The sequence below is a fragment of the Mesitornis unicolor genome, unplaced genomic scaffold (genome assembly GCF_000695765.1).
Source record: "Mesitornis unicolor isolate BGI_N332 unplaced genomic scaffold, ASM69576v1 Scaffold52783, whole genome shotgun sequence".
In the NCBI taxonomy this organism is placed as follows: Eukaryota; Metazoa; Chordata; class Aves; order Mesitornithiformes; family Mesitornithidae; genus Mesitornis; species Mesitornis unicolor.
The window spans coordinates 1-13629 of NW_010174995.1; the positions used below are offsets into that span (position 1 = coordinate 1).

General features: G+C 49.3%; 1 protein-coding gene across 1 annotated transcript; it reads right to left on the reverse strand.

The window, feature by feature from the left end:
- Positions 1-2075: 2075 nt before the first annotated feature.
- On the reverse strand, positions 2076-11447 carry LOC104538130 (ornithine decarboxylase antizyme 2-like; the record flags this gene model as incomplete). Its single annotated transcript, XM_010181214.1, is given in 5 exon segments — positions 2076-2446; positions 4143-4228; positions 5935-6110; positions 11290-11370; positions 11372-11447. Coding segments are annotated over 5 exon segments (553 nt in total), but the record flags the coding sequence as incomplete, so codon positions are not given.
- Positions 11448-13629: the final 2182 nt, after the last annotated feature.

The following is a 13629-nucleotide window of genomic DNA, read 5'->3' on the forward strand; positions in this document are numbered from 1 at the left end:
ACCGAGGCTGTGGAGGGCCCAGTGGGGCAGCAGGTCCTGGCCCCCAGCAGCCTTCTGCTTGCTGCAGCCCCCCGCTCTGCCGCCGGCACACGCGGATCCCGCCGGGGATGCTGCGGCCAAGCTCAGCCATGACAATTTGGGTCAGAACCCCCCAGGCTTGAACCCCTGGGCACCACCAACAGGCAGCCGCCCCGCAGCCGGCCTGGGCCCAGAGCGTGGTGTGCCACAGAGCAGAGCCTGGCTCCTCCAGCTTAGCAGTGGAGCTGTGCCATGCGCACTGAAGATACTCGGTGATTTGAGACCTCTCCATCTGACCATGCTCACCTGAGCCAGAGCAGTTGGTACTGGTCAGAAAAGCACAACCCCTGGCACAGCCTCATAACTGCAGATGATTCTCTCAGGAGATCCTCCTCCCTCCCAGCTGCCGTGACAAGGCCTTTGCATTTTACCAGTAAATTTTACCAGTAACGAAGGAGCAAAGTAGTTCCTGCCCCATCACATTAGGGCTGTGCCCATAAAGGGGCACCATGGGGTGGCAGCAGGGCCCCAGAGTATGCAGGAACACCCTAGGCAGGAGCTGGGGCAGCTCCAGCCACCAGAAGGGATAGAACTTGGCATTTCAAAAGCCAAAACTAGAAACAAGCATCATTGCTGCTAGAGGAGGATGCAAGGTTTCCTCTGTGCATTGCACCTGGAGCAAGGAGTGAAGGGGGAACGCAACTCCTACAGAGCCACAGCCAGCACAAGGGGGGCTGACGGCCCCACACGAAAAGCTAAGGCACGGCCTGGCCTCTGATTTTAAACCAGACTTAGGATGTAAGTTCTAAGTGCCCCCTAAGTGACGAGGGCACAGAGCCAGCAGCCCTTTCGTGGCATCGGAGGGGAAGGAGGGAAAAAGAGACACAAACTTTAAGATGATTTATTCACACAAACTCACATCCCAGCCCCACCTCTCTCCCCAGAACAGAAAACACTGACTGTGACGTTTATGGAATGGCTCGGCTTCAGCTTTTCACAAAATCCTCCAACAAAGGGCGAGAGCACAACGAAGCACACAAGAACAAGGCCACACGCAAGCAGCCAGGCCAGGAAGAGCTCACGGCATGGCCCCAGGGCACAGCTCACAGATGCACCCTTCTCGGATGGCATTTAAAGCAAGCCAGCCAGGTCCTGGTCACCCCCGCGTGGCACAAGGACGAGCACAACCTCATTCTCCAACGTCAGAAGGAACAAGGTGGAAACGTGAGCTACTGCCGGCACCGCGGCCCTGTCCCGGGAGAGCCCCAGCAAAGGGAGAGCACCGGGCAGAGCCGCCCTCCACACCTGCCCCTGCACGCAGCCCGCTTTGGTTTGGATACAGCTGTTCCCTCGGTGTCCCAGGCCGAGGGACCATCTCTTTGGAAAGGCAAGGCAGGAGAACAGAGGTGACACCTGTCCTCGGGCTGGAGGGGGGAGCTTTCTTGGCTCTTTGGAACATCACAAGCATCACACCGCAGGCAGGTGTAACACCTCCCCCCCAGAGCAGAGCTATTGCTCCCAACACTCGCCTGACCCTCCAAAACCATCACCAGCACTACAGGAGGCCCACCAGAGCCTCTGCTCCTCTCAAAATAAGCAGCCCCAGCTGTGTGAAGTTAATCTGAATGCCCCTTTTATTGAACGCTGTGATAGTGCAGTGGTAACATTGAACAGAGTTAAGACTGCTTAAAACAAAAGCCGGAAGAGCAAGAAGTTTAGGGGGGGAAAAAAAAGGTAAAAAAAAAAGTTAGACCAGTTAAAACACCATCAGTCGCCCCAGAGCGGAGACGCACGGGGGTTTCAGTGTAGTGTTAAAGGTTAGACTTGAGCATGTCTCCTCCATGTGCCTAACACCCAAAACATGCCTTCTACTTAAGAGTCTGAGTGGAAACGAAAAGGTAGTCGGTCAGACGAGTGCACGTCGGGAAAGGACCAGCGCAGGTTTAGAGGAGTGAAGGAGCCGATGCTGCACCCAGCGCTGCGCTGCCCCACGCACCCTCTGGGCACCGGGCACCCCTAGGCTAACACCCCGCACGGCTGCACGGACAGAGCTCCTATGCCAGTTCATAAACATCTTCCATTTACTATTTGGTGATTACATGTGTGTATATATAGTTCTCTAGGCAACACATTTCAATGAGATAGTCAACTCTGAGGATACACAGGCCAATCTAACAATGAGAAATGCAGTTTCAGTCCAACAGAAGCTTGTTTTCCCTTTCCTCAAGAAAGGAGATGGAACCCTCTCTCCCCTCAACAGCATTTTCAGGTCACGCTGGGTTCCCCCGCTGCAGCTATTCTTCATCAGAGGAAGAGTTCTGATCCAGGGGATACACCATGAACATCACATCTGGCCGCGACGGGACAGAGGGGTGACCAGGCCTCACGATTTCAAAGCCCAAGAAGCTGAATGTCTTCAGAAGTGGAGCTACCAGAGAGAAGGAAATCTGTTACCACCAGGAATAATCCTCTTTACCTGCATCACCCTAGAAGCCACGAATATCACAGTGTGCTGAGCACCCTCTGTGAGTGATCCAGAGCTTCCTGCGCAGCACAAACCTGACAGCCCTCTCCAACAGGAGGTCTCGTCTCCTCCTGCACTCATCACAGCTGCTCCTAAGCGTGAAGGGGATTTTAGCTGTGCAGCAGACAGGTCTATCCTGTGATGTCTGTTCTGTCCCCTCTGTGAAACGGTGATGGTTGGTCATCGACCTGCACCGCTTTGCCAGGACGCACATGGCCATCCTACAGCATGTCTGAAGTTTTCATTCCTTACTTAGCGTTGGTCCCGGAGCTCAGTGGAAACTCGGAGCAGCTCAGCACAGCTCGGTGCAGCCACCCAGGAAAGCCACCATGGGTTACGCACAGAAATTCAGAGCGGGGTCAGTCCAGAAGCCCCCGTGCACCTCATCTCAGTCAGACAGGGTTATGTCACGCAGTGACTGGCTGCAGACTCGCTTGTGACTGAAGCTATAGCTTCCCTGTGACCCATGAGTGTTACTCTGGTGCAGCAGCTGATCTCCACAGCTCCCTCTGATGATCAGCTTCCAGCCACTGAATGATCACGGAGAGGAGCTCCTGTGTATTTTCAAGCTAATGCTGAATCTCAGCTGCACTGATGAGGACCCAGGATCTGGAGCACTCCAGAACTCGTACAAATAAGCTAGGTCCAAGAGCAACATGTAGCTCATCTTTAAAAACAAACCCCAGAATCAGACGTCTCCTGTAACCTGCCACTGCAGGGTCACCTACACAACCTGTGGTAGTGGTGACATTCTAGCAAGAACTTAATCTGAAAATTATCCTTGGCATCATAGCAGGGAATGACATCTTCCTGGGCTCAGCACAGCTTAGCTCTAATAACATGCTTCGTTTCAGAGAAGATAGCGCAGCTTGTGAAGCAGCGGAGTAAAATTAGAATTCAGGTTTGAATTACTCCTGCCATGGCAATCGCTTGGTTGCTAGCCTGCGTCTCCCAAGATTTAAAGTGACACATCCATAGCTTGGTACCTCACCACAAATCTGCACAAACTTCCGTGCTGTAATCACTCATCCGACACATCTATCTTTAGACCCTAATGCAGCCCCCTTAAGCCATAAGCATCTATAGCTAGGGTCAGGATTACCTGTAAGTCTAGGAAGGGCAAAGTGCTGGGAGATCTTTAAAAAGCAGATGAACATCAGGGCAACAAGCTCTAAGTGTTCATCTCCCACATCATAACCCCTCCCTGGTTTCTCCTTCCACATCACAGAAGCCTGGTGCCAAACAGAACTATCTTCCCTCCTTACCAGAGGAGAAATACTAACCAACTTCTGGGCAAGAAAATACACCAAGTTGCTCAGGAGCAGCTTTTCACTAGCAATAATTTAACTGCAGGGCAGCAAAGCGTACCTGCTGGAGAAACCAGAATACTCCCCCTCCCTTAGCCTCAAGAAAGGGCTTATTTCCTCCAGGAGAAACTATTTCTAATTTGTAAGAATGCCATGAGAATTATTCAGGTAACATTTACTGCAACAGGAGGCACTCCGTGAAGCCCTGCCTTGGGATTATCAGATTTCTGCCCAGCTTCAGCAGCACCGCTTCAGATCTAGGGAGCAAACCTGACAGGGGGGCGAGTTCTTACCTCTATCTTCTCTGCTTTTTCTGAAGCAAATAAAGACATAGTTTACTTTCATTTTTTCTTCAGCAAACTCCAGCAGTGCTGATAACCTGCCAAGGAGTAGGAAGACAAAAGAACATCAGCTATAGGAAGTCGTGTCCTGAGGAAGCCTCTGAGCATTATCAACTGTCTGGATGTTTTCAGGCAGAAAGAAGACTTGTTTACAGACCCCTTCCAGCGAACAATGGGTGCTGAAACAATGGGCTTCCTGCCGAAACAACCCAGCCCAGCAGAACCGAGAGCTGTCCTCACACCAAGTCACCCAACAAGTCACTGTCCTCGTGTATCAGCATGCACAGCCAGCCCAGCAATTTTGTAAGCGGGAAGCTGGATATTACAGCTGAACCCAAGCCAGGCATTGTCCCCTCCCCTGGCAACGCACACGAGGGGATCTGTAAGTTTTGCACTTTATGGGAAGGAGAAAAGGAAAAAAAAAAAGAAAAAAGAAAAGAGCTCACATCAGGCAGAAGAGAAGAGAAAAACAGCACTGAAGCAGCATGTGCACAGGCAAAGCTGTTTCCTGAATGCATCAGCTGGATGGCACAGCTGATGCAACCCAAATCCACGCTTCCTGCCTTTCCAGCTAAATTATCTCTGCCACCTCCTGATGGAAGCAGTGCCGCATTAACCCCTCCCTGAGCCCCAGGGGTCGGCACAGCGGAGCCACGGCTGTCACTGCTGGCCTTGTAACCATTTACAATGCAGACTGCTAGAGCAGTGACAAACAGGGCTTCCATCGTCATCTAATTAAACAGCAGTCAGAGACACGAGCGCAGCGAGGAAGATTAAACTTGCAAGGGTTTTGTTAATATGGTAATGAACTATTTTAATTATAGCCTCTACTAGGCTGTTTTACCTAGCTAAAAATAATCTGACAAAATTGTGCCTTAAGTCGGGATGACACAGGTGGGTAAATCCCCTCCCAGAAGAACCCACTCCAGGAAAAGCAGGCGCTTGAACAGCTAAAGGATTTACAGACTGAGGACGTTACGCAAACGTTTATCTGGACTTGGATCCAAATGAGGCAAGTGTGAGACAAGAATACTGGCACTTGCTGAAGGTGCCCAGTAAGGTTTTTTTTTAATTAGCTCGTGTCATTTGGGGAGGAAGCCTACTTGGAGATTTAGGAGGACTTCAGAGAGCTCTGCAGAGGAATCCGGCACAGCCACATCCACGCTGCAGTGCTCCCCGCCAGTGGAGATCTCTGGCAAAGCACTTGGCAGGAAGTAGCCGTTCTGGAAGCTGCGTTTACACAAACTTCCCAGAGCAAGGCTGTCTGGACAAAACACTGCCGTGTTCTGCCAACAGAGAAAAATCAAGAGATCCTGGCAGAGCCCAACGCCTGCGTGGCAGCGCTCCAAGAGCGGATCCACCTACTGATGAGAAGGAGCACATCAATATAATGGAGGGTTTTTTCCCCTGAAAGAGAGGAAAACGCCTGCCAAAATAAGCTTGCCAAGTGGCCAGCAGAACAAACCGAAAAAAGAAGTCGGATAAAGGATTATAGATTTTCCATACCAAAAAGTATGCAAAGAATCACTGTGCTCACTCAACGCTTTTCATTAGCACGGGGGCTCAAAACACAGTAATCCATCTCAAATTAAAGTATAGGGGGAAAAATATTTGTAGGGTACACAAACCAGGAAAGGAGCTGCCGTACATAGAGCCCATTCTCCCCACACGCAAAGCATCACCCAGGGAAGCAGAGTCTGCTCCCTGGCGAGCCACAGACACAGCTCTGGGATCCTGAACTCACCCTTCTTTGCTTCCATCAGCTAATAATCCATCAGGGATTTCCACAAAGAGGCTCTGGTTAGAGAGCACTGCATCCCAGGAGGAGGTCTTCACCTCTGTGACCTTGTAATGGAAGTGGACAATATGAGGCTTCCCTTCGTGCACTGGGACATCTTGGTTAACAGTGATCTTCTCGTCCTGTGCAGAGGAGGGAGGAGAGCACATGTAGCATGTGTTAGGGTTAGAGAAAACCATCTATGAGATTGCAGACCAAAAATGTAAGAGATTGTACTTAAACAAGCATGCAGAGGAACTGTTTTCAGTGGGAGCACCCTCCTGAAAAACCAGCCTTCACAGACTGGTGCATGTCCAGAGTTCCAGCCTATCGCCAAAATTCACCACTGTGAATCCACCACTGTGAAGGTGTGCACGGTCAGCTGCAAGTTCGTGGCTGAATCTCAGTGCTCTAAACAAGCCTGTAAGTGGTTAAGAACTATTGTTCCAAACTACCTCTAATACTTCGCTTTTATTAGAATAAAAATAAACACAAAAATAAAGAACAAAAAAATCAAGTCATATTCCCCTGGCTGTTTATAATGAGAGATGCAAATGCAAAATAAACTGTGTTGCAGTTTTTCTAGGAAGAACATGGTACTTTTCCCTTCCCCTTTCCCTGGCTCAGGGACACACCACAATGAGTACGCAGACCTCAGCGCAATTTTCTAGTCATGCCTTCCTGTTCAAGGAATGCAGCTCTGCGTATTTACATTATATTAAATTTCTGATTAGTGAGAGCCCATTCATTCCCCGCAGGTCCCAGCCACATCTTTGAAGGGCAGTTCATGAACTGCCCTTCAAAGAACACAATGTGAACTGACAAGCTGGAAGAGCATCTGCTGCTGCAGTCTGACCAGTTTCATCGTCTCCCCAATCCCCAACATGGTCTTTTTGTTTAAGGGATGACCACAAATTGCTGCCCCAGATTTTACAACCACCTAGCATGGCAAATGGTTTGCCTCCTGGTTTAAGGGAGGAATATACATAGCACAGAGAGAATCCCAAAACAGACAGAAGCTACAGAGATTGGAAGAGTGTGAGGAGGTCTCATCCAGAGACCACAAATGTACACATCCCTCTCCAGTACTGCTCCACCTAGAATGCCAAGCATGCAGACCGCCTCAGATTCAGCTCAGCAGTTCCTAGAAAACAATTCTGTGGTTAAACTCCATTCCTCTTCCTGACAATTTTTGCAGGCAGTTGGCTTGCCCAGTAACGATTAACCACATTTCACTGCGAAGAGCCCCAAAGAAACGACGGAGAAATTCATTGTGTTCCCGAGTTACCGCTGTCAACTGCAGCTGAAGCTGAACTCTTCCTGTCTGCTCGGTCGCAGGCTCACGCGCGCGGACTCTCACATTTACAAAGTCACCTGCGCTGCTCTGAAGGGCAGAAGTGAACCAGGTCATACAAGTCACGTCTGCTCTGCTCTCGAGTCACGGGGATGCTTGGGAAAGCTGTGTGCCCCTCTCATCAACAGGTGGGCTGGGAGGTGGTTTACTGCATCAGGTCATCATGTGAGCAACCATCCAACTCCCAGGCATCTTATTTTAACAGGGTGATTATTTCAGCAGCTCATTACAGGCTCTGATCTGCTGCCCATCGGCTGGACTGCCGACAAGTGACACAGCTGCAGAGACAGCACCTCAGCAGACAAGGTTTAATAAATGCTTTGTAGTGACAAATTCATCTCTGACCGTAACACACACAGGCTGCCAGCGCAGCAAAGGAAACTCAGTCCCGTTTAGATCTGCAGTGAAGCAGCATTTACAAGACGGGCAGGAAGACTCCTCCGTATCGCTGCCTTTCACAGAGATGCTTTCTTCTAAGTGTTTCAAACTCTTAAGGTAAAAGCACTGCTGAAAGACCAGCAGTTCAGCAAAAACATCTCCGAGAACCTTTCTAGGCTCTTCAAGCCTGTGTCCCAGTGCTTTAATTCCTATTACAACGTGTATTAAAATAGATCCTGCTTGGTTTCACTATTGTGACAGGGAAGAAGCCATCGAGTATGTTAATGCTGGCGACAAAGTAACGCTGCATGCAAATCAGGAACTGCCTGGCTTTGGTAACTGGAGCAGAGGAAGCTGCTGTTTGTTTAAAGCCCACAAAGCTTAGCTGAAAACCAAGTTTACACTTCATCAGAATAAATATCCTGTAGGAAATAAGTTTACTCATTGAGTTTGAAAGAATTGTTTGTAATTGCGCCTGCTGTCAGGTTTTACTACACTTCTAAGCCAAGTGCACTAAGAAACCTAACAGCAGCTGCTCAAGCAAAGTCAGGCTGCTGCTGCTAAAGCCACCACGGAGCCAGCAGCAAGGGTCAGATTTGAGCCCAGTGAGAGCTCCACACTAGAGATGTATTAAACAAAAACAACAAACCAATAACCAAAACCAAGGGGATTATATGCACATCCTTCACCAGTGGCTTTATAGGAGCCTTTTACAGTTGTGGTTACTGTGCAGAGAGCGTCTCTGTTTCAGAAAAGATCATTCCCTCAAGAAAAGCTCACAGATGCTTCTTTCCTTATACTTCATGGAAACAAAAACAGGGCGAGGAAGTTGAGAAAAGCAGGCTGAGATTGACACATTGGAGGGGGAGGCACATGCATGCATTTCTGCAGGAAGACTGGCAGAAGCCTGCAATAGGAAGGGAAAAGCTTCCCGAGCCTTCTGGCTTAGCCCTGCTGTCACCAGAAGTTATGCCCTGCACTCCAAACCTAGCAAGGTTTTTTCACTTAAGAGCCCCCTAATGCGACAGCCCATGAACCAAAGGCAGCGCAACCGCAGAGATTAAGAGAACCAGTTCCCCCGGTTCAGTAGGAATTACGGCTACACAGCCTGTCTTGGGCAGCTGATATTTTATTTCTAGGGATCAAAATAGAGACAGCAAGATGCCGGGGAGAGAAGCTGTTCTTGTGAAGCAGCAGCCCAGAATTCTTTGGAAGCCGCTCAAAGCAAAATCCTGTTTACGCAATAAACGTTCGGTTTTCGTTCACTCTCCACCACGCTATCGTGGGCAAAAGAGAACCAAACCACCAGGCTCTCTTTCATACGCAGCTGCCTAAACCTTTGGCTCTGGGCTCCACTTCAGCAATGCAAAGCCGCAAGGACCAGCTTCCACTTGGTTACAATTCATTAAGCACAAGATTTTCCAACTCCTCAGACGTCCCGAGAAGGACAGGGGGAGGCCCCTACGCACTGGCAGCGTAAGAAGAAAGGATGTTATGGTCTACCCTGGCCAAGCCACTGGAGAAACCCGTGTAAGCAGTGAGCTGCTGGCATGTGCTATACCTGCAGCCTCCTGCCAAGTCTGCTCGCCAGGGCACGTCCCTTTGCACAAAGCCTGGCCCTGCTGCACAGCACCAGTGCCGATCACTGCTGCATCCCCAGCTCAAGCAAAACTCCCCCAATGAAAGGCCGAGTATTAAGTCTCTTAACACAGAAATACCAGCAACTATAGGGAGCCCCAGCTGCTTAATTTATAATGCTGCTGCATACGAGGACTGCGCTGCATGCTCCGAAGGAGGCTCCTTCGGAAAGGTCATCCCTTGAACTAGAACAGCTGATACAGCTGGAAAAAGTACTTAAGCTTTTGGGTCCAGATGCCTTTCCAGGTCACACTGAAGTTTGCTGGCTGAAAAGCTCAGCCTGCTGTAACGACAGCACCGCTCACTTGAATGGGTGACTGAGAGGGGCAGAGAGTCCCAGTAACCCCTATCTGAGGTTGGGATTTAAACCCAAGGCAGCCCCACTCTGCTCTGGGACGAGCTCCGTTACAGAAGGGGCTGATTCTCTGACAGACTCTGCTCTGTTTTGCCAGACATAAACCCAGAACTATATCCATATTTCTGGGATGCAGCAATCTAGATGACATCCCCACAGGCAGCAATCCCTGCCGGCGCAACACTGCCAAAAGCTTCTGTGCTAATTTGAGGCCACTCTGAACTCAAACACTTCAAAATCTCCAAACTGATTCTTTCCAACAGCATCTCTGCCACGTTGAGCCCATTTTCTGCCTCTAGACCTTGTCTGGTGCATACGAAAGGCTTGGCAAAGCTGCCCTGCAGGAGCTCAAGTTGCAAGGTCCTCTGCTTCTCATTCTCTCCCACCCAGAGAAAATTCATTATTTGTCCCGAGCCCTCTTGAAGCCATTTATGCATCTTTTTATCTGACAGGAGGACCACTGTGCTCTTTGCTACCTCTCTGCCGCTTCTCTGGATCTCAAACTCCCTAACATCTGTGACAATTCAGTGCAACAGAATTAAGCTGATGTTACATTATTGAGAGGCTACAGAGGTGGATATTTAATCACAAGGTAAGTGGGCGAGGCACACACCAAAAATTCACTAAGGCTGCATTAAAGATAACTCCTCTGAAAGCAGCCACGAGGTCTGTGATTCACGAATTTCAAGAGGAGACTCTGCCAGCTGTGACACAAAACGTTGCAGTCAAGAGCCTGTATCTTCTCATCACAAAGTCTGGGTGCCTCCCACAAGGTAATTAAAAATCAAGTCTAACACCTATGACAACACTCCTGCCTGAACAGCCAAATTTGCAAGCTTAGCATAAATTTGGGTTTCTTCATCTGATAGCACTTCTCTGGCTTGTGGAAAAGCAGCCCCTGTCCCAGAAGGGAGACAGATGTGTGCCACCATAACACAACACAAAGCTGCCCAAGTGCCAATGACTCTACAGCGAGGAACATCCAAGGCTCTTCATTCGAAAGGAAAGGTCCCATAGAATGAAAACGGACAATAAATGAGAGCCGCAGAGATCTGCATGTTCCTACGCAAGTTTGCAGACACAAAGCCTTCCAGAGCCGCTCCTGTCTGAGGCTGACGGTCACCTCGCCCTTTGGTGAGGGCAGGAGTTACTCTGTGCATCAGATCAGGCAGCTCCCAGGCCCCAGCAGCTTTACCTTCCGGACCAGGGCACAGGAAGGGGCTTATCAGCCCTTCTCTCTCTGCTTTTCACCTTTCTGCTTCCTGCTTCCTCTTTTTGCGAGACATTTAAGAAGTTGTTTCATGCTTTGATGAGGCTGGCTCTGCAAACAATAGCCAAAACAAGCCTCTGGGAACAGGGCTGGTGAATTATTTGTTGCACACCTCTGAGGAAAGGTCTCTTGTTTCTGAATAAGCAGGTGATATTTAAGCAGGGGACTGCTGCACGCAGCTCAGTAATCTGTCAACAGGGTTGCTGAAAAATTAACTGTTCTCCTGCTTATTACCTCAGAGTTATGTGCATTTATTCCCATCAGACTGAGAAAGGAACCAAACACAGTTGCAACACGGTCACGATTTAGATGATAGGTCTTTCTCACCTTATATATCAGAGCTGAAAGAGAAGGATCCCTGCTACCCCCTCGCCCACCGGGGATCTTCGACAGTGGGTGAGGGGCATCAGGAGCACCACAGAGGCCCTGGAACGATGTGCCTGCAGCACTGCAGCTGGGGACAGTTACTCAAAGGTAAAATACTACTGCAAGAAAAAGAGAGAACACCAGGTTACATCGGCGGGGATCACATTTCAGATGCTACAGCTCTTCATAATCCCAAGCCAACGTCAGAGGCAGCGATCAAGCCTTTCGTGCCCAGAAATCTACATTAAAAACACTTGCTGCCCAGGTCATGCAGTGTTTTGTTAGAAATGGAGGAGGGGCTTTGCAGCCAGGAACCCTGAGAGTGCTGAGCAACCTCCTGCTAATAAGGGACGCCTGGAGGGCTGCCAATAGCAGATGGCTGGGAACGCATGACCAGATGAGCACACATTTTCTATAGACAAATATCTACAAATAGATCAACAGGACCCAGAAGGAGGAGGTTTAAGTTTCACATTTTCAAAACGCGGAGGACTGAAAGGGCTGGTTCTTCAGATATTTTCAACGCGCTCTACAACGCTGAGTTGACATTTTCACATGCAAATGAAACACCATGCAAGCGTCCTTCACCCCAACCCAAAAAATTACAAGTTTACCCCACAGATCTACTTTTAAGAGCAAGAAAATAAGTTTCCCCTTATTTTCTTAAGTTTGTTTGGATGTCCTACACGTGGTCTTTCGGGATCACTTTGAACGCAGGCTTTAATATCTGCTCTAGCTTTTTAGATGTTCATGAAAGCAAATTACTTTAGTTCTGGAGCACTGCTTCTTTTATCAGTACCACAAAAGCTCTTTGCTGAGGCATAGCATAGTAGCAGTATTCCTCCAACAAAAGAGAAAAGCAACGCAGAGAAACCAGTCATTCCCCAGTGTTCCCATTATGAAACACGCTAGCACAAAGCTATGTAAACACCACCAAAATAAAGGGAAGTGCGAGGGTTTTCAATAAGCACATGAAGCGAGGAACAAGGCGATAAGAGACAGTCTCTGTAGATGCATCGACAACTTACTGTCTGGCCTAAAACTTTGCATTTGAGCTGTTCTCAAGACAGCGTTTTTCCACTCTAATCTCTCTTCACTAGGGAGACAGCCTGATGTACCCAAAAACCAGGCCCCGAGCTGCAGCACCAGAGTCACCTGAACCGCCTATACAGTACATGGGAACACATACCAGACTGCAAACAAACTACTGAAATCTGGCATTTCTGTATGCCAAAAAAAAAATGACTCGCGAATGGAGTGACGACACAGGCAGCATTTGCAAAGAACTGGGCTTGCCATCTCGTACCAAAATAATCTTTCTACAGGAAACACAAATATTCTTGCTCTGCATATTTCCTCCTCCTCCAGGTTCTCTAGACAGGGCCCTTCAGCAGATACTGCTTGGAGAAAAGGCCATTTAAACACAGCAGGAAAAGATATGAAGCAGTTGCAGTGAAGAAGTCTCAGGGCAAACCCCCTGGCGCACACGCTCAGTGGTGGTTTGTGTTAGCACAGTCCCTCCTCACGGTATGACTGGGTCCATCAATGGACCAGTGTGTATTCAGCAGTAGTGGATGTGGAGAGGCATGACAAAGCACTTTGCTGTGCCATTCCCCACCCCCAGAAAGCTGCTGGCAGCTTTGTTATTCCCTTCCCTCCTCCCTCACCCCCCCCAGTCGACAATGTACTATTGATAGCTCCCTCCAACTTGCGGCCAAGGCATCAAGAAGCTGGATAATGAAGTGTCGGTTGTGGGAAATAAAAAAAAAAAGAAGAGCGGCAGTAGTTTTCATGCAAAGCAGTTCAAGACACTTCCAGTTTTGCTTCCTCTGGCACACGCAGAAGTCAAAACACAAGACCCCTTCAGCCGCTGAGCCCTGCCTACAGCACTGGGGCTTTGCCTATCCTGGACCTGCACACCACTGCTATGGTCCCCATAAACTTCCCTATCCTCCCCCAAAACTTCGCAGCAACAGCCAGCCAGGGTCCCCAAGAGCAGCATGATCAGGCAATGCTGGGGAGTGTGCGTATGGGGCAGAGATTAAAAGGGGGTCTGCTTCCTCCAGATGCCCGTTAGCACCACGGGAGTAAGTTTGTGCAAGCACCTAAGTCTGATCCCTTGGTGCATCCACGTGCAAGCAGCCCACTGCAGCTCTGCTCCCCAAGGCCTGTTTATAGCTTAAAAATTCAGATTGTGCTCCCTTCCAGCCTCTCTTCTCTTCTGAGAAGCTGTTTTCCAGCAGCGTGGCTAAGAGCAAGATGCATTTAGATCACCAAGGGCCTTTCCCTGAAGAAATTCAC